Raw genomic sequence first — 20435 nt, forward strand, 5'->3', positions numbered from 1 at the left:
TTGTTTGTATTCCATCCGTATATATGGTGCTTGTAAGAACTGTCTTTTGTGGGTTTTGTACTTATTGTGGGTGTTAGAAAGACCAAGTATATTGATGATGTAGGAATTGGGGTTGGCTCAAGTAGTGAGATTTTTCATCTTCTCTAGCGAGGTATGACTTGTAATGGGCCTTTGAATGGGGGTCCTGTGCGAGGATAGTCCAGAGGAATTCTTCTTACCAATTTTTAAAATAACAAAAAAAGCACGTTGATGATGTAGATGGGATTCAATCTCAATCTCATCTCTTGGAGTTTATTCCAACTATCAACTAAATTAGATGGCATTTTGTATTCACTTTTTCGCATAATCCATATGAGCTTCTTTAATCATTAATATATTTAATCGCGCACAACTAAAAATTAATTGATATTTTGAAAGTACATTGCTACGAATCTAACAACATTCCACTTGATTATAGCGAGAAAAAATATAGTCAAAGTTAGTTGATGAATAATGTCTATTTATCTAATGTAACACTTATCTAGAAGCAGAAAAAGTATATGTTGTTTATGCCGGAAATATAAATTTTAGTCACCAGTCTTCCATAATCATTCATCTTTTTTTTGAAGTCTTCTTTTTTTTTAGCTTCATTGCTTATGAAGCATTTTCAATTATATAGTAATACCATGGAAAAGTATTGGTGAGATTGACTCACTCCACATTTGAGACAACTCAACCTGATTGTATTAAAACACACGCATCTTCAACTATAGATCATTACACATTGTTCTGCGGTAAAAATTAACTTGTATCTGACTAGATTTAGAGACATGACTAGAGTTGAGGAAATGTCCTGATTTGGTCTGCATGATCGACAAGCACGTGGCAGTATCCAACGTTGAACAAAGTCATACCCCGTTGGAATAATTGAGATAAACAAGGGAAAAGCTCGCCATAAGTCTAGGAGATATTTAGCTAACATCTTTATCATATGTAACAACCAATAACAGTAACTTAAGTTAGATTTCTTATTGTAAATAGATCTCATGTATCCAATTATAAGGCATCAGTACTCATTAGCTATATTTCTATACTCTTACTCAATATTTTTGTATTCTTTATCAATTATGCTCGCAATAATACAATTTCAAGCCTTTTATTTATTTGTTAAGCACTTAGATTGATTGCCTAGGTATTGTTGATAGATTGATCCTCCTTGGTGAAATTTTGGTGAAATTTACCTAAAATAATTTGGCACCCACCATGGAGCATTCACTCTAAAAAGTGCTATCTCAAAATTCTTTATTCACAAAAATCCTCCACAACACCATGGCTAGAAACATCCTCTCATATGTGGAATAAATATGGAAGCGCCTTAATGAAAAGATTGATATTCTCGAGAAAGAAAATATGTCTTGCATGGTGAAGTCCAATCCACCGTCTCCATGGCAACCTCATCCTCTCGCAACCAGGCACGCCATAACCTCGAAGGTGCAACTACTCGCCTAGATATGGATACCATCACCCCTCCTTGGAGTCTCCCGCACCACAAAGTTCTCTCATGTTCACCTTAGTCATCTCACAAATATCAACACCTCAACTGACACGCCCTGCTGCCACAACTACTGCTATTCTTTTGGCCAGTGACTTCATAATGGTTGAAGATGAAACCCATTTACTTGGCTCCAACCCTTTTCAAACCCTCAACATTCCCGACCTTTCGTTCGTCATCCCCATCCGTGCCCAATGCATATCCTCGTCCAAATTCTTCCAAAGATGTCTTCGTGTCTAACACTCCCAATCGAACCTGTGTCACCTTCCTGGAAATTCTTCCACCTCCACCACCTCGAACTTCATCTGTCGCATTCATCCAAAATATACCTCCCTTTAGTCAGCCTAATAGTGTACCCGTCACCCACAGAGTCGGCGCCTTAGCCTCCCATGTCCAGTCTAACCCTAACCTGCCACCAAGGATTGAATTTCTTCAACCTGTCGTTGGTAGTATGAATGAAGCCATGGAGCCAAAAATTTTCGTCTTCCAAGAAATAATAAATAAAATCCAAGGGATGACCCTTGCTATAGTTGAGACAAAACCTAATAGCTATGCTGACTCACCTTATACAGATCACATTGATAAAATCTATATCCCGAAGAGGTTCGGTGTGCAAAACATTAAATTATATGACGGGACCACTGACGCTAGCGAGCACATCAAGCAATATAATCAAAGAATGATGACCATCCTTATTCCTCGTCGTATGAGGGAGGCTAGTTTATGCAAAGGATTTGGGTCCAATATGTCTGGCCCAGCCCTAAATTGGCTGACGAATTTGGCAAATGGATGTATCACCTCATCCGCAAAGCTCCAAAACATGTTCAATCAGTAATTTTCCAGTAGTAAAAAAGTCCAGAAGCAGACCAGTGACCTGTATCATGTTGTCCAATGCTATGGAGAAAGTCTTAGAGACTACATCCACGGATTCAATAGAGAGAATGTGTCCATTACTAATCGTGACATTCCAACAACTATTGAGGCATTCAGACAAGGATTGTACGGAGATACTGACCTCTACAAAGATTTAACCAAGTATCCGAGCACCAAGTTTAAAGATGCATCAAACAAAGCTCTAGCTCAAGTCCGATTAGGAGAAGATATGGACGCCAGAAAGGAGCCCTCTGAACCTGACCTGTCCAGCAGAAAATACACATTGAATGGGCGACGGCGAGATAGCTGACCGAAGCCACATGACCGGCCAACCAACGACCAGTATGTCACTGTAGTAGAATACGAAGAACTAGAGTGGAAGGACGAGTCCGAGCATCACCAAAGGTAGAAGAATACAACTTTTGCGTGGGCATTGTAGGACTCAACAACCATCTAAAAAACCTCAGACACATAGTCAAATGGCCACCTAAATCATCTCGCCTAGGAGATCGAAAAGATCCATCCAAATGGCGCGACTAGAATGAAAACATCGGTCATGTTACTGATGATTGCATCGCCCTCCGCGGAGAATTCTCCTATCTCTTGAAGAATGGGATCTAAAAGAAATCATGTCCGAGAAGGCCAAGACGACCGTCTCAAAAGAGAAATCCACATCTACTCCTCAAAAACCTTCTGACCCTCCTTCTCATGTTAAAGTTATTAATGTTAGAGGATCTGATTTTTGTGGTTTAACTTACTCTACAGCTAAAAGACATGTCAAGGAATGATACGCAAATAAGCCCATCTTAAGACATGCCATCAATCTTGGACCTGCAATCACTTTCGATCATGTGGATGCAGTAGACACCTCAACGTTCCATCATGATGGCTTAGTCATATCTCTCTCTGTTGGCAACTGTTTGATCAAAAGAATCCTAATGGACAATGAAATCTCGGCTAACATCATAATGCTTGATACACATATCCATATGGGACTAAGCGAAGGCGACATGTTCAAAAAGTTCATGGTCTTAGTCAGCTTTAGTGGAGAAGCTAAAAACACCATTGGAGAGATCTCCTTGCCCCTATATGTTCAAGGCATCAACTTACAGGTAAAATTCTTGGTCATAGAAGGTGTGTCTGCTTATAACATAATTCTTGGTAGGCCCTAGATCCATGAGATGAAGGTTATCCTATCGTGTTACCATCAAACAATAAATTTCCCAACCCTCTGGGGCATCCAAGAAATCAAAGGTGACCAAAGAGTTGCCAAGAAGAGTTACAAAATCACACTCAAGCCTTTCCGTGCCCAGTCAGGGGCATTAGCCTTGGAATTATGCTTGTGTCCCCAAAAGGAGACGAAATTGTCCAATATTTACCTATCAGTCTGCTGGCAGTTAGAGAACTCAAGGTAAAACGTCTAACAAAGTATTTTGAGTATTGTAATATAAGACAGGTACCCAGGGAGCAAAACTCTCAAGATGATGCACTAGACAACCTAGGATCTTCACTTAAAGGATCCAAGCTGACCAGTATTCCCATTGTTCATTTAGCCTATCCAAGTATCCAACTATTGAGCAGGATATTTTCATGATCCAGAACGGAGATGACGGCGCTTCAATGTCAGCAATTCCACCTCCCAATGCAGGATGGACTCTACCATTCATCGCTTGGCTCAAAGATGGCACAATCCCTCCTGCAGAAGACGCCAAAGCATTTAAAATGAAAGCATCACGTTACACACTAATTCAGAATGTCTTATTTAAAGTGTTTGTTTTAGGTGTTTATCTTAGGTGCTTAGAAGCTGAGGAAGCAAAGCAAGTCCTAGAAGAACCATTGTGGTGTCGGAGGTAACCACACTACTGGATGAAGCATGTCAACTAAAATCCACCTCATGGGATACCACTGGCCCACAATGCGTCAATTATCACGGATACCACTGCAAAATGTGACGACTGTTAATGACATGCTCTGGTCCAGCATCAACCGTCAGAGACGTTGCATCCCACTTTGATGCCATGGCCATTCATGAAGTGGGGCATGGACATAGTAGGCAAGCTGCCTCAAGCACCTGGCAAAAAAGTCTTCATGCTAGCCATGAAAGACTACTTCTCAAAGTGGATAGAGGCTAAAGCATTCAAACAGGTAAGAGACAAGGAAGTCATTTCTTTCATAAAACGTAATATATTGTGCAGGTTACGGTGTCCCTGCAGATATTTATGAATGGCTCTCAGTTCATAAGCAACAAGACCAAGACTTTTTGCGCAAAATGGAAAATTGGACTACGCACATCCACTCCCAGATATATCCGCAAGCAAACAATTAAGCACAGTGCAGCTAAAAAGTAGTGGTCAACTAGATGAAGCGTCACCTAGAAGCTGCTAAAGGGAAATGGGGAGAACAACTCCCACTAGTCTTATGGGTAGATCAGACCACTCCGAAGAACGCTACTGGACACACTCCTTTCTCCATCATCTACGGATATGAAGTTGTCATCCCAATAGATGTACAAGTTCCTTCTGCCAAGTATATATGGTTTAATGACTGAAAATGAAAATGATGACGCACTAACCCATGATGTAGATATTGTTGATGAAATAAGGGAGCAAGCCAGAGTAAGAATGGCAGTTTACCAACAAGGTGTGGCACGCAGCTACAACAAAAATGTAAGGGTAAAGGTGTTTCAAGTAGGTGACTGGGTCCTGAGAAAAGTCTTCCAAAACACAAGGGATCCCAATGATGGTAAGTTAGACCCCGCCTGGGAAGGACCATACCAGATAAGCAAGGTCTTGGGACAAGGGGCTTCCCTTGTTAAGGAAGATGGGATACTATCCCAAGGAGTTGGAATGTCACACACTTAAAATGGTATTAATTCTAGCTCTGTGCCTCACTTGTCATATGTCCATTAAAACGACGCAGCAGACAGGTACGTTTTTTCTTAACTATTGTTTGTTATTATCTGTGTTTCCTCTTTTCTTTTTCAAAACCATTACTGACTTAAGCATCGAAGGGTCGTTGGCCGCAGCAACAGCCAACGTTTCTAAACCTTTGTTTTACAGAACTCTTGTACACCAACCACGTATGGGACAATAACCTAGAGACAACTACCTCATCATGTATTCAAAACTTGTCCATCTTAGACCAATCCTTGCGTAGGATAAAGTCTAAACGGCAACTCTATAGTTGTGCAATTTCACTACCTGGCAACATTGTGTAACTCTGCAAAGTTACAATTCTACAACTATACAACACAACAACTTGACAAATATAACTGGACAAACACAGCTTGACAAATACAACTTGAAAAACACAACTTGACAAATACAAATTGGCAATGCAACTTGACAACTCCAGAACATCTACTTTGCAAAGCAACTTCGCACAAAAGCAACTTAAATTGATAAATCCCACCAAAACAGTGGACATACAAGAAATTATTCAAAAAAAACCAAACATATATACCTGTTTGCCCCCATGAGCAAGACAGTAAAACCATTGTTCAATCACAAAAGGTAAATATTATTTTAAAGATAGTCCTAATAAAACTGTGGTTACATTTTTTGTTTTCACTTCAGGATCCGCCTTCGACATCGCTTAGTCCATGGCAGGAGTCTTCTGGTCATGTTCTCTATTGGACTGACCAACTGGGTTGACCTGCTCACCTTCAGCCTTCTTGGAGTTAACCTCGTTGACCTCGCCTTCCTCGGGGTAGGCTTGGGTAAACTCTTCAATGGCTTGGTCTGGTTCCCAAGTATCAACCTTGCCGTCCTTGAACTCCTTCATCAGTTTAGCAGTGGTCTTCATGGCATAGTAGATGGCGTTGTCAACTAGCTCTTCCTCCTTTTTCTCCAGCTCCTCCTCCTTGGCAGACAAGGTCTTGTTGACCCTCTCCAATTCTTCATCCTTCTCCTGCTTCTCTCTTTTGAGAACAGCAATGTCAACCTCCAAGCGCTCCTTGTTGTCCTTCCAGGCCTTCTCCTAGTCCTTCAGTTTGTTCTAAGTGTTGGACAACTCTCCAATCACGCTTTCCACTTCCTTATGATGGGAGAGGATGTTCTTGACATTTTCCAGGGTGGCTTGAAGAGTCTGTGCCAAGCGAAATAACAGGTAAGAAGATTTGAGGGACAGTGCTACTTAGCCAAATTGTGTTTCATGTATGGACAGGATTCTAATACCTGAAAGGCGCACTGGACAGCTTCACTAGTAGTATTTTCTGGCTTGACCTTGTTGTGGCGTGCTCTCCTTGTAGGGAACCAGCGCTGATCAATGTATGGCCCGAGAGAAGTGAAATGCTTGAACTCGTTCCCATAATCCCCATAGAATGCCATGTTCATGACATGCAGCTTTGGACCAGTAGCAGACGTGGACGCCTGAGGAGAAGGAGTTGTGGAACCGATGGAGGAGTCATGCTCTTAGGAGTGAGCCCAGGAATAAATAGGCTTGACGTCTTGAGCAACAATGGCAGCATGTTGGGCGATCTTGGCATTCTTAGAAGCCCTAAGTTTGATTATCTCCCTAGAGGACAAATCCTTGAGGCTCTTGGCACTCTTGAGGTGTCTACACGAATATATATTGCAAGTTAGTTTTTCATGCGTCATGTTCAATCTCATAGACAAGTTTGAAAGGAAGTTACCTAAAGATGGTTCGCTTGTCTGGATGTCCTCCACTGGGATAACTGGTGTTAATGGGTACTCTCTTGCCTCTTCACCTAAGTCAAGTATGGCCTTAGTCTTCGCCCTGGCAAATTCCTCGTCAACCTTGACGCCTTCAAGAGAAATTCCTGCAAAGAAACAAGTAGTGAGAAGTTAATCCAAAATCAGAATCCAAAACACATAATCACAATTATTACCCATAACCTTCTAGTTAGAAAGAAGCCACCCATTTTCTTCTCCCAAGGAATTTATCTCCACCAAAAAAAAAAATTGGTCATCCACCCTCTATCCTGCATGTCAGTCTTCAAGGTGAGATGTTGTTGTTTTGTTCTGGTTGACAGACTAACTTTGCATTTCCCCCAAATTAAATCTTGACAGCATATGTATACGCCAAATCCCCTAGAGTTAATTCAAATCCTAATTTTTCGGCTAAGATATCAGTAGAGACTAGAACTCTCCAGACCATGGGCATCAGTTGGCAAAGAGCAACTTTTAGGTGGGTGAGGAATGCCTTAATAAAAGAAGAAAAAGGAATTGAGGCCTCATTCAAGAAAGGGTACTCGTAAAAGCAAGACCACCCTGGCATGGTCCAATCAGCTTTCTCACTCTCATGGGTCACAAAGAAAATAGTGGAAGGAGGAAGAATTCTAGAGTTGACCAGAACTTCAACATCAGAAGTGGAGAGAGAATTTGGTTTGGAGTTTGCAGGTTCAAGAATGTTAGAAGGAAAAAGATTATGCCCGCTTTCGTTAGAGGAAGACGAAGAAATGGAAACCTCCTGGGCCCTCTTCTCTGAGGCGGTACTTTTCTTTCCCATTTGAAAAGAACGAAAAAGATTAAAGAAAGAACTGTAAAAAAAAATGGCGAAAAGGACAAGTTACAGAGAGAAATGTTACCTATGAGAAGCGAAAGATTAAAAGAGTAAGTTGTATTTTAAATGGCAAGAATGGGTTAATAAATGAGTTGTAAAAATGGGCGGTTGAAAAGAGTGAAATGATGGTTACTTTTTCGAATAGAGGGACGTGATGCAGTTACCTTGCGTATTCCTAGGCGCAGTAATCACATCAAGAGGATAGTGGACAATTATAATTTCACTTTTGAAATTTCTGGCGCAATTTATCAAGCAAAATTAGGGGCAATTTGTGCGGTAAAAAATAACTTAACCTGACCAGATTCAGGGACATGAGTAGAGGACATGTCCTGATTTCGTCTTCAAGACCAGCAAGCACGTGGCAGAATTCAGCGTTGAACAAAGTCAAAGCCCGTTGGAGCAGTTGATATGAACAAGGGAAAAGCTTGCCATAAGTCCATGAGATATTTAGCTACCATCTTTGTCATTTGTAGCAACCAATATCGGTAACTTTAGTCAGATTTCAAATTATAAATAGATCTCATGTAGTTACGTATATAACATCAGTTCTTATGAGCTATATTTCTATACTCTTACTCAATATTCTTGTATTCTTCATCAATTATGCTCGTAATAAAATAATTTCGAGCCTTCTTATTTATTTGTTAAGCACTTAGATTGATTGCCTAACTATTATTGATAGATTGATCCTCCTTGGTGAAATTTATCCACAACACAAATCCCGAAAGGCAATAATTGAATAATTGAACCCAAATCAAAGAATCACTAGTGGAGGATCATCGATGTTGCAAGAGCTAATAAACATTGTCTGATCAAAGGGGGAGATGGTAGTGAGATGGTGCCATGGTGGTTGTGACCTTGTGGGTGGAAAATGTGATTATTTTCAGAGATGGTATGTCAAAATTTGAGATGATATGTTTACAAGGTGAAGTGAAATATACATAAAATTGATATGTACGGATTTTTTAATAGATGACTAGATGAGATGTCTATAAACTATGAAGATTATGTTAGTTCATTGGCATGATATGTCCAAAACTAAGATGATAAATAGTTCAATTTGTTAGACATATTGTTCAAAAAATAGTTCGTCTCACCATGGTGTGGCGATACAACGTCACACATAATAACGCTTCTATATAATATAAATATTATCATGCAATACTTTGTTAGATTTATCTCTATGTTTATTTTCAAAACATTACCTTTAAAGAATAAAAATGGTCTTGGAATAAAAATATAAAGAAGTATTCTACCTTAAATTACATTATGGTTTATAAAGGTGCAAACTGCTTTATCATATCGCTAATTTTAAGTAAAATAACATCGTTATAAAATTATCTTTGGACAAAACCAAAATTTTATACTTTTATCAATCTCATGATTTTTTTTCTTTGTTTTTCTTTTTAATCTATTACCAATTCGTTTTATACTCCCACCGCACCGCTACTTTTGCCAATTATACTACTTCTAACTTCCTCCATTTTAAAATAGATGACGCGTTTTGACTTTTTTACTATTCACACACTCTCATTTGACTGTGTTTTATAATTTTTACGTAAGAAAAATGTAGTCATGAAGGATCTTGTTAGATTCGTCTCGATATATACTTTCAGAATTTCAACTTTTTATAATTTTTACATATAGGAATTAAAGATGTTAATAGTTAAGTTATGACTACCATGTCCGGAAAAGTGTTGTCAAGTATTTTTGAAACAAAGGAAGTATATAATAAAAGAAAAATCACTAAAATCAATTTTGCCTCATAAAACATCCATACTAAACATATTAAGATGACATTTAAAGAAAAAGCCTTGAAACTAAAGGTCTGATGAGATATTAGTTATATGGTTGTATGAAACTTAAATAAAATTATTAATACAAAGTACACATTAAGAATTAGAATTCTAATTTACAAGTACCCAAACATTTCATGTACATTAGTTAGAAAATTTAAATATCACTTGGGATTTACATAGTTTCTAATCAAGTTAGGTTGAAAATGAGTCGTGTTAAAAACAAATCGAATTAAAATAAAATTGATCGAGTCGAATAAAAAATAGAAGTTGGATCTGGCTAGATATGAGTTAAATCGGGTAGAATGTATCTTTCTAACTCGATATGCTTACGTTACTGTTATAGTGTTATTGATGGTTTTATTACCTTGGAGGCTTGGACCATGAAGGGTTTGGCTTATCAAGTCATGATGAGTGTTAGGCTATGTTCATTTTACCTTATTTTTGCTTATTTCAGATCTAATCAGATCAGATCAGATTAGATCAGAAAAAATAAGTTCAGATCAGATCAGTTCAGATTATGTTTATATTTAAAAAATCATTATATCTTTCATTACATATTAGTAAAAATTATAATAATTGAATATTAATAAAGTACTCATTGAGACGAATCAAACAAGACCCCACATGACTATATTTTTTCTTATATATTGAGAAAAAACTAAAAGATAAGATCTTGTAATCAGAAAAAATAAGTTCAGATCAGATCAGAAAAAATAAGTTCAGATCAGATCAGATAAGTTCAGATCAGAAAATTTTAGGTGAACTAAACATAGCCTTAATCATACTTAGCCAATATGCACTTTTAGGTTCAAATCTCAAATTCTCAGGGTAACTCAGATGTCAAATTGATTTTGGGTGAAGCCGTGTTCAATCATGCTTAATTTTGAGTTTGGTTTCCGTAGACCGTAGTCAAACAAGCTTTTAACAACTTTACCTGCCTGCAACTTTACCTACCAAAAAAAAAAAAAGACGGTATCTTCTGAGCATACTAGTAGACTCTAGACATTCTAAAGATATTAAACAACTTTACCTACCACTATAGGAGAAAGGCTTGGTAACCAACTGTTTGAGTCCAAAAAAAGACTCAAACACTCAAAAAGTTACATAATGGTACCATTATAACCTGGTATTGGTATCACATTGTTATCAGGATTGGTACCAAGCAACCTTACTTAGGTATCAAAATTTTCGAACAATTGTACCAATCTAACCTAGCATTGGTATCAAACAACACGCGCGTGAAATTTTCAAGGCTTAAAATGACCAAATTACCCCCGTTTGAGTCCCCTAAGAGACTCAAACGGTTGGTTGCCAAGACAAGCTCCCAATATAGCAGAAGGTGTCTTCTGTGCAAACTAGTACTACTTCTCACAGTGATTAGGATAGCAACTTAATTTCAATCAACTTATTTTTATTCAAAAATTATTAAAAGGGACGGTCTAATTTTAATATAAAATTAAACCTAGTCACTAAATGGATTAAATTAGTCATCGAAAGAAACTTTTTTTTTTTTTTTTTGACAGGAGTCATCGAAAGAAATTAACCTAGTCGCTATTAGGCTAATTTTCTTTTTAATATTAGACCTACCATTGCCTAATTTTAATTTAAAAGTAGGCGATCTCTTACAAGAGAAACTCAATTTTATTTAAGTTCTTGCCACAAACACAACTATTTTAGGTGACTTAAACTTTTAACACCTACTCATTTTTTTTCTTTTTACTTTTTATTTTTGATGCAATAGCACCTACTCAGTTAAAATGACTTAAATGTTTTACCAAACAGAGCCTAAAGATGAAAGCTCCGATCCCATATCAGTTAATCTAATACTTTCTCCCGTTTTTTATTGCAACATTAGACCTTAGTACATTATTTAAGAAAACCATTTGGAAAGAAAAGAGATAGAGATTGATTAAAAAAAAAAAAAAATCATGTGATAGGATAGAGATAGAGAGAAGATATTATCAATATAAAAAAAAAAATCGCAATTAATGTGAAACTTTCAAAAATGAAACATTGCATGTAAGAGAATAGAGGAAGTAATTTATGGTAAGTTTAGGACTGTATAACTCCCAACTTTTTGTCTTGTTCTCTAGTCTACAGAGAGCCAAAACCAGATGTATGGTTTGTTTCTTTCTTTACTTGGGGTTGGGTAGATGATAATTACTATAATGACAAGACTAGGGTTTCGAGTCAATGAGATGAAATGATATCATAACACATTACTTACCACCATAATTAAACAGTGCTTTCATTCATATGATTAAGCATGAACTATAAGGTAATCAAAAACAAGAAGGAAAATCCCCTCAAAAAAAAAAAAAAACAAGAAGGAAAAAACCATAATTGACAAGGCATAAGGTATAGGTTAGAGGACTGTCAAGATTGTTGTATGTATTGTGCAGAAACTGGGCTGTCAAGAGGCGACGAACTATCAAGCTGAGGCTGGGCTTCAAGAGGCTGCATTTGTGTTTTCTTCTTCTCCTTCAGAATCACCTGTCTGGGCATCACTTCTAAAACAAAACTTCCTCCATTCCAGACAGCAGCAGAGACCTTCAGAATTTGGAAGATCACAGACAGCTCATATGACAAGAAGATGGGGACAGTGAGTGCCACGGTGGCCACAGTAAACAGAGCCTGGAAAGCTATATACATCAATAAACGATTCTGGTCACCAAGCAAGCCACTCAAGCGCCACCACAAATTGTTTGCTTTCTGAGCTTTCTTTGAAAGTTCCCTATAGAAGTATTGTTCAATTTATGTCAGAAAGAAAGTAGAAGATGCTATTGCCCAAAACGGCTTAAGCCAAAAAAAAAAAAAATTACAAGGGAATAGGAAAAACTTCAAACAGCGGGAGAAAGTCTGAGTAGAAATGCTGTTGTAGAATTGTAATGTTTTTTCCTTAAATTCAGATTAGATGTTACATGGATTCACTAAATATCCTTTGTAATAGTTGTCTCCTTTCCATCCTCTCTCCACCACTCCGTCTAAGTGTGTAATGTTTGAGAATAAGACCATAACTCAGTTCTATTTTTGGCCTTTGGGTACATACAAGATTTTTTTCTGTGAATCTCAGAAACGCATACATGGGTATTATTTTGTGACAGAGTGAGTGTAATTGATATCTGATACCCGGTATCCACACCCATCCAACCCTACAACCCAAAAAATATGGAAAAGAAAATAGTATTTGGCGATTGGGATGAAATAACATCCAATTACCATGAGGTACGGAAATTGTACTTGAAACTTTCTAAAGTCACTTCGCGTACACCCTTCGTCAGCCTTTCCCAGACTACACTATCTCGAGTCATTAATTTTTAGATAAGTTACTTATGGAGGACCAATTAGACGGGTAATTTAAGAAATAAAAAATCTACACAAGATTATGTCTTTTCAGCTACTTGCTTTTTCTATGAGAATATACCATAATAAATAATACTAGCATCTTTGTGTTGAACAAAAAGATAAGTGAAATACCTATAAGAAGTCATGACTTCTGGATCTCTCAACAACCTCTGTCTTCGCAGCACATTAACTATCAGAAAATAGAGAACCTGCCAAAGGGTGTAAGCAAACAAGGGAACTAGAAACAGCCACGTTACAAGGTATGACGTGTCTTCTATATAAGGCCATGAAACTCTACGAGCAGTTCCTTCAGGATGCATGGCTGCAAAGGTGGATGGATTCCACCACCGAATAGTAAAGAAAACCAAACCTGAAAATCATGAGGTTTTTTTAGTTATGACCAGCTCATGGTAATGGCTTCTGCCTCTTGCGGATGACCATGAAATTATATAAATTAAATCTGATCTTTTCACTCGATAAAAACATTGGAAACTACTCAATCTCCAAAAGACCTCATTATCATGCATAAAAATATTCCAGTCTCCATAAAATTGTTGATTTCAAACTTTAAAATATGCACTGCTGCACAGTTTTGACAACCTAGAATTCACACACGTCGTCCAAGGAAAGGTTATCCGTGAAACATTCATATTGATAATACCTAATTATTATCCAAGTTGCAAAAAGGCACTATTCTGACAAAATGCTAACGCCCACTAAAATTGCCTCAGCAACTCATAAAGCAAACATATGTCAGTAAACTAGAACAGCATAATTAGCACTAGAAGTGCAGATTTCTACTTTGACACCTGAAACAGGTATATGCAAAGAAGACGTGGTATAATAAACTCAACCAGCAAACACTCATATAAGAACATTCCCCAAAACATCATGACATAGATTTCTGCAACATTCAAGTCAAGTCAGGTCTAATTCTTAGCTTACCAGGTAAGAGGTGTATAAGTACGCTAGTAAGTTTGTCAATGGAATTGAAAACCAAGCTACATCTCCACACAATAATTGCCCATGCTAATGGTCCCTGCATTTACAAGTAAAGAGACAAAAATCGATTTAAAATGAAAATAAGGTGATGGGCCAAACAAATCTGAATTAACCCAGAATTGATATATCACTTACCTCAGAAAATGAGAAGCAAACCATAAAAAGCTTTTCATTTTTCGGGTACATAAGGAGCGCAACCAAGAATATTGTATTCGCATAGTAGCAAAAGTCCTGCCACAACATGAGCATCCTATGATGAGGGATTTCTTCAGATCTTTGACACAATATTAACATTCAAAACAGAACACAAAGCTTATAACAAGTTAACATAGATAATTTTTTAGAGTGTTTCCAAAGTTCAAGGTTATTATATAGAATGTCTAATAAGGGTCAATTCAGTGAAAGGTCTAAAGAACAAGATTAACCTAAGTAATTTTCGAATAACCTAAGGTGTCATCAAGGATAATATGGCGAAGTTATTAATTTTCCCTTTTAGAAAGTGACATACTATTTGGTTGGTTAGAAATGTGGTAAGAATTGGGAAATTCTCGGTGTTAGCCTTCAATTTTGGCTTTTTAACATTGGTAGCAAAAAAAATGTTTGATTATCATAAATAGCCTTAGGTTTTGGCTATACTTGAAAATATGGTATTAACAACCATTGTTTGCCATATACAATTGTTAAGAAGGTTGTTTTCATCGTAATTAAAGTCTAGTGTCCAAAATAACGTAAATTGTCCTTGAAAAATTTCCTTTTGTTCATATCTTTTGTAAAATCGAGTGAAATAAGTTTTAAATAAGACGCAAAGTCAAAATAGACTTTATGAAGGAAACTCATATCATTCTAGCTTATGGAACCATACTTAGTTCAAAAATAACCCTTTCAACAATTGTTTTTAACGAAAATCATTGTTAATGCGATATTTTCAAGTATATCCAAAACCTAAGGCTATTTCTGATAATGAAATTTTTTTATGGCTACCAACGATAAAAAGCCAAGATTGAAGGCTACCACTGAGAATTCCCGTAATAATTTGTAAACATAGGGAAGCTAGAGAAAAGTCACGTGTTGATATTCTACATGACCCCTCCTCATTAGACAATTATGAGGCCATTAAGCATAGTACAAATCTGAAATTTATATAAACAAGAAAAAGCTTGGCTTTCAGAAGTCTACTTATATCCCTCCAACTAAGGCCCTGTTGTGTTCAACTTCTTTTAACTTATTTAAGATCTTATAAGATTAGATTAGATAAGATAAAATTAGATAAGATAAGATAAATAAGATGTTTTGTTCAACTTATCTTCACTCATTTCAGAAAAACATAAGATAAGTTAAGTTAACAAAAGATAAAATAAGATAAGACAAAATAAATTGAATCAAACATATCCAAACACACACACACAAGCACATACACATACACACACATAAATAAGGAAATATTTTTTAAAAAAAGTTTATCTGCATGCTAGAAGCAACTACTTTGATAGAGGTACACGTGTTACTAGTTCCACTGTTCTCATAAAAAGACCGGCTCAACTGGTTTCTAGTAATTAGATACCACCTTGACCCAAAAAAGCATAAAAAAGAAGAAAATATTTTCATGCTAAGAGAAAATGATGGATGATCTTAACAAGGCTCAACTTGGCTGCTCTAGTATAAGTAAATAGGATATAAGCTCATTAAAGATGCTTAGTGCATTACACGTCCAACATATTAATTAGGCACAAAACAAGGCTTTTTAACAGTACCACAGCCATCACCAAGGCTAAGTTCAGATTGCTGTCTTTTAAGTTTTAACCACCTGCCTTACAAAATTTGAGTTTGTTGTAAACGTCTAATTAACATCCAATTGTCCAAACTAGTTAATTATTATCATACAGCAAAGGATGAAGCTTTGAACTTCTTTCTCCATATGTAGTTTCACTAGATCAGACCAAAAGGAAATAGAAAGCACAAATACATGCAAAAAAAATAGTTTATTAATAAAGAGAAAAGGACACCAAGTCGTATCCTCTGTATGTGTACAGCCTCTCAATAGCAACATTTTCTTTTTTACTTCCACTACTTGATGGTTTTTTCTTCTTAGCGGAGTACTCAAAAGAAATTGCCATATGCTTCTTGTAACCTTCAACCATTCGGTTCTTGAAAACTATACCAAGGTTGAATATGAAAGAAAAAAATCTATGGTCAATGCTTATCATTACAGAAAAGTCTTAAATGTTCCAACTCTTCCCTACCTGCAAAAACCTATGATTTCTTAACATTTGTCCATATATAATAATATATGGTAATACCATAAAATATCTAGTATGGTAACTCTGCCAAGCTTGTGTGCTGTAGTAAGTATTAGGACACATATTAACTACATGAAGGGCTTCCAGCTACACTTATAACTTCTCAGGCTGAAGCCATTTGAAAGTCATTTGCAGCTTCGGTTGGTAAAATTCATGTCATTAAGAATAATGGGGATCAGAGACAACCAAATCCCTCGGATGAGCTCATGGCTCTTCAAAATACAAGCCATAATCTAAGAATGTACCCTGAGTTGCCATATTGATCTTAGAGCTACTTTTTATTGGCACTTCATATTCAGTGGAGAGATAAACCCGCTTTTAGGGTGACAGAAATATGGACACAACAAATTAATTACAGTAGGACCTTCAATCACAGGCTTACATGATACCATTCACCAAGGCACCCAGTACAGCACCCATCCAATTTGTAACGAAGAGCAATAACAAGTAGAAAGTAACTTTGGGCTTTGGTTGTGCAAAATTGCTTAGCTAACTTTTTCAATAACCACCCCTTTATTTCTGGTGGTGTAACTCTTATCTTAAATATACTTGAACAATAAATTTTTTTCATATTAACCATTACCTTAGAGATCATTAAGAATCATCACAGCAGTTAAAAATACGTTCATTTTGGTTTTTGCTAATGTATTTATTCCTCCTCCTGTTCTCATTAGTCTTTGTGAACCAGAACAGCACCAGCTCACTCATTGCTCTCTACTAGAATATGTGAGAATCATAACAGAGAGAGTTGTGCTATCTCAAACCAATAAACTAGTTAGCCGGAAAGAATTCCAAACTCCTACAGATATCAATACTTAATCGAGCTTCCATATTCTCCAAAATTCTTCTCCTCCAAAACGCAGTTGTCTTCCCTTAGGGTACCAAACAAGAAGTATTTTTGGGGGGTGTTGGGGGGTGATTTACGCTCTTCTCTCGGCAAAGAAAATTCTTAGATCAAGATTTTCGAAAGAATCTCATTGATGAAGAAGTACCAGTTCAGATTTGACAATATTGACCAAAATTTCAAACTCAAGGAGGCTAATCATATCATGGGGGTGTTTGATAACTAGCTTTTAGGTGGCTTTTCATTAGTTCCTGACTTTTAGCTTTTTCATGTGGCCAAACAACCAAACAATTGTTTGGTAAATGGTTTTGGTAGCTCAAAAGCCAGTTGTTTAGCTCAAAAGCCAGTTTTTTAGCCCAAAAGCCTAAAGCTGGTTTTAATAGCTTATTCCATTGGCTTTTGTATCCATTTTGCATTAAACAACTGATTTTAGAAAACACTTTATAAATATCCATTAGTCAATCAAAACAGTTGATCAAACCAGCCAAGTAAAACAGCCAACAACTAATCCATGCACCCTCGGTGTACAATATTGAGGATAAGGGGTAATGAGGTACGAAAACATGAAAGGATATTAAAGCTCTACATTTTGCTCGAACAATTTAGGTCCATCCATTTGTTAAGCGATATAAAAGCAACAATGAAATTGAAGTCCATCAGATACGGAGTCAATTTTAGAACATTTTCCGACTATAGGGTCATATTACAATCTCGTATAACCCATATTATTCTTAACAAATTTAAATTCCCGATTATTATTTTGAGAAAAGATATATAGATATTAAAGTACATTATTAAACCAAGAGAAGCCCCTGGAAAACTTTAGGAAAAAAACCCACATATAGCAATGAAATCCAAAACCACAACAAGACCAAAGCGATTGCCTCCTCAAGATCATAAACACTAACAATGAGTGCAGAAGTTCAAAATAAAAGTAAAATAAAGGTATTCAATATCCTGTAACATGTAGAAGCTTTGATGCCAAGTATTCCAGCACCAAAAAAATGCAAAAGCAGAGTTAGCAAGCTATGACTCGTTAAATCCTTATTTATTTAAAACTTTGAATACTTCACTGTATTTAATGAGTGTTTCAAGAAGCAACATGATGTACACATGCTTTCTACAAAATTTATTGAAGTACTATGTTCAGTGAACCTCATAAATAGAGCTTTCCTTAAATACCATTCCATTTATTAACAACTTTGGGACCCACTAAAACTAACCAATGGCTGCATTGGTTGATCCAAGTCAACATTCCTCGGACAGGGTTCTCCAAGCATATCACATTAAACTTCACATCCAAAAACTGGAATCGGAAGAACTCAGAAAAGCAACTAGTCTTTGAGTCCGTACAAAACCCTGAATGTTACTTGCTTAACCCACCAATAGAAGCGATGTGTCATCATCCATATTAATAAAACAGTTAAGAGCTATTCCACCTAACAATATCTTTCTAATTTTGATTGAATTTGTCCAGAGTAGTTTATGAGAAATAACAATATTACCTTCGACGAATTGATATGTTCAATGAAGTGCTTCTTAAATTGGCAAGTCAAATTGTAACTCTAGATATTATTCGTATTTCTAAACATTGAAATATACTCAAAGTAAATTTATAGTTGAGATCAGACTTACCAGAAGATAGTAATGCCATTTCTTGTACTTGTAGTAAATCCATCTAAGTGGAACAAATATTACATAGAATAAACAGTACACATATGGAACATCTTGTGGCCCTGAAAATCCGAAAATCCAAATATCAGTACTCTACAACAAGCTAAAATTACACCTAAAAAGTACATTAAAAGCTAGAACACCCATCAATGTAGCAAGAGAAAAACACACTCACTTGCCCCAAGTAGAAAGCAAAATCCTCCAAACCCAAGTACACCACACAGATAAGTCACCTAAATAATATACAACAAAACACACAAAAAAAAAAACCATAAATTTTCAGTGGCGCATATGATCGAACACCTTACATACATTCAATTACACCACATATAAACCAAATCATAACAAAATAACTAAAACCCAAATACCAAATCAACTTTAAAAATCTACCCAAACAAAAATTACCAATTATCATACCTTATTGATAAATCGTTCGTGCTCTTCAGCTTGTTTTGCAATTCGTTCCGCATGTTCAGATATGATCTTCTTCGTTTTCTCCTTTGTTTCTGAAACTCTCTTCAACAATTAAACACACCCATTTCAAAACAAAATGATCAAATCACAGAAAACTCATTAAATTTCAATAAAAATTTGAAGGAACAAAAGAGAAATTTATGGGTTACCTTGGTTCGATCCTTTAACCTCTGCTTAACTTTTTGAAATGAATGTCCGTTCACTTCTTCAACTTTCTCATCATCGCTGTTGGACATTTTTATTGCTTTTTCATGAAGTAAAGGAGCGTGAGGAAGAGAAAGAGAGGATATTGAAGGAATTTTGCAAAGAGAGATTGATTGAAACAGCAGAGATTTCAGAATCTGTTCACGAACTTCTATAAATGGAAGTTGATGATGTAAAATGTTGATATGAAATTCTGAAGAATCATTATTCATTCATCAATCCGTTACATTTCTGGGTTTTCTGACAAAGAAGGGTGGTACCTTACACGTCAAAATGAAAATTGGGAATTACCAAGGACTAGATTCGTAGATTTTTGCATCTGCTTTACCACGTGGAGAATCTTTACGACGTCCACGTTTGCTTATGGGAACTTTACCAAGGACTCTATGCTCCAAATTTCAGAATTTTTTCCTTGGATAATGTTAAAATGGGTATTAATTCCTCACATGCGCTAAAGTTTAAATTAATTCAATTAGTACCGTCCACGTAGGATAGCATGTGTGCTTAAGTAAAACCGCTACTTCGAATAGCTGTTTCCTCGTAGAAGTCGCTGCTTGAAGCAGCGGTTATGAGAAAAATAAACCGTTACTTGAAGAAGCGGTTAAATTTAATTGACCGCTACTTTAAGTCACGGTTTACTACTGAACACTTCCACCTCCAAGGCCAACACTCAATAAATATAAACCACTACTTTGGGCTCGGCTCATGCTCGGGGTCGGCTCGAGACTTAAACGAGCCGAGCTAGGCAAATCTCGGCTCGTAAAGCTCGTGAACAGCTCGATTATTATTTTATATTAAAAAAATATTTTATATTAAAATATTGTTTACATATTAAAAAATTATTTATATATATATATAAATTATACTAA

At 36.4% G+C, this 20435-nt stretch overlaps 1 protein-coding gene across 1 annotated transcript; it reads right to left on the reverse strand.

The window, feature by feature from the left end:
• Window positions 1-11920: 11920 nt before the first annotated feature.
• On the reverse strand, window positions 11921-19855 carry LOC104883600 (glycerophosphocholine acyltransferase 1). The gene is made up of 8 exons (XM_010668141.4): window positions 19512-19855; window positions 19306-19404; window positions 19064-19121; window positions 18850-18950; window positions 14209-14304; window positions 14017-14110; window positions 13204-13441; window positions 11921-12460 (listed from the first exon to the last, which is right to left on the reverse strand). The coding sequence occupies exons 1-8, from the start codon at window positions 19776-19778 to the stop codon at window positions 12103-12105; spliced, it is 1311 nt and encodes a 436-aa protein (XP_010666443.1). The 5' UTR covers window positions 19779-19855; the 3' UTR covers window positions 11921-12102.
• Window positions 19856-20435: the final 580 nt, after the last annotated feature.

This window comes from Beta vulgaris, chromosome 8 (genome assembly GCF_026745355.1).
Source record: "Beta vulgaris subsp. vulgaris cultivar EL10 chromosome 8, EL10.2, whole genome shotgun sequence".
NCBI lineage: Eukaryota > Viridiplantae > Streptophyta > Magnoliopsida > Caryophyllales > Amaranthaceae > Beta > Beta vulgaris.

Bases quoted from the DNA above. Each gene is read 5' to 3' on its own strand.
- LOC104883600 (XM_010668141.4), bottom strand. From the start codon at position 19,778: ATGAATAATGATTCTTCAGAATTTCATATCAACATTTTACATCATCAA. The intron at 18,951-19,063 runs GTGAGTGTGTTT...TCGGATTTTCAG, and splicing joins TTGCTTTCTACTTGGGGCAA to GGCCACAAGATGTTCCATAT. The intron at 12,461-13,203 runs GTATTTCACTTA...ATACTTCTATAG, and splicing joins GAAGTCATGACTTCTTATAG to GGAACTTTCAAAGAAAGCTC.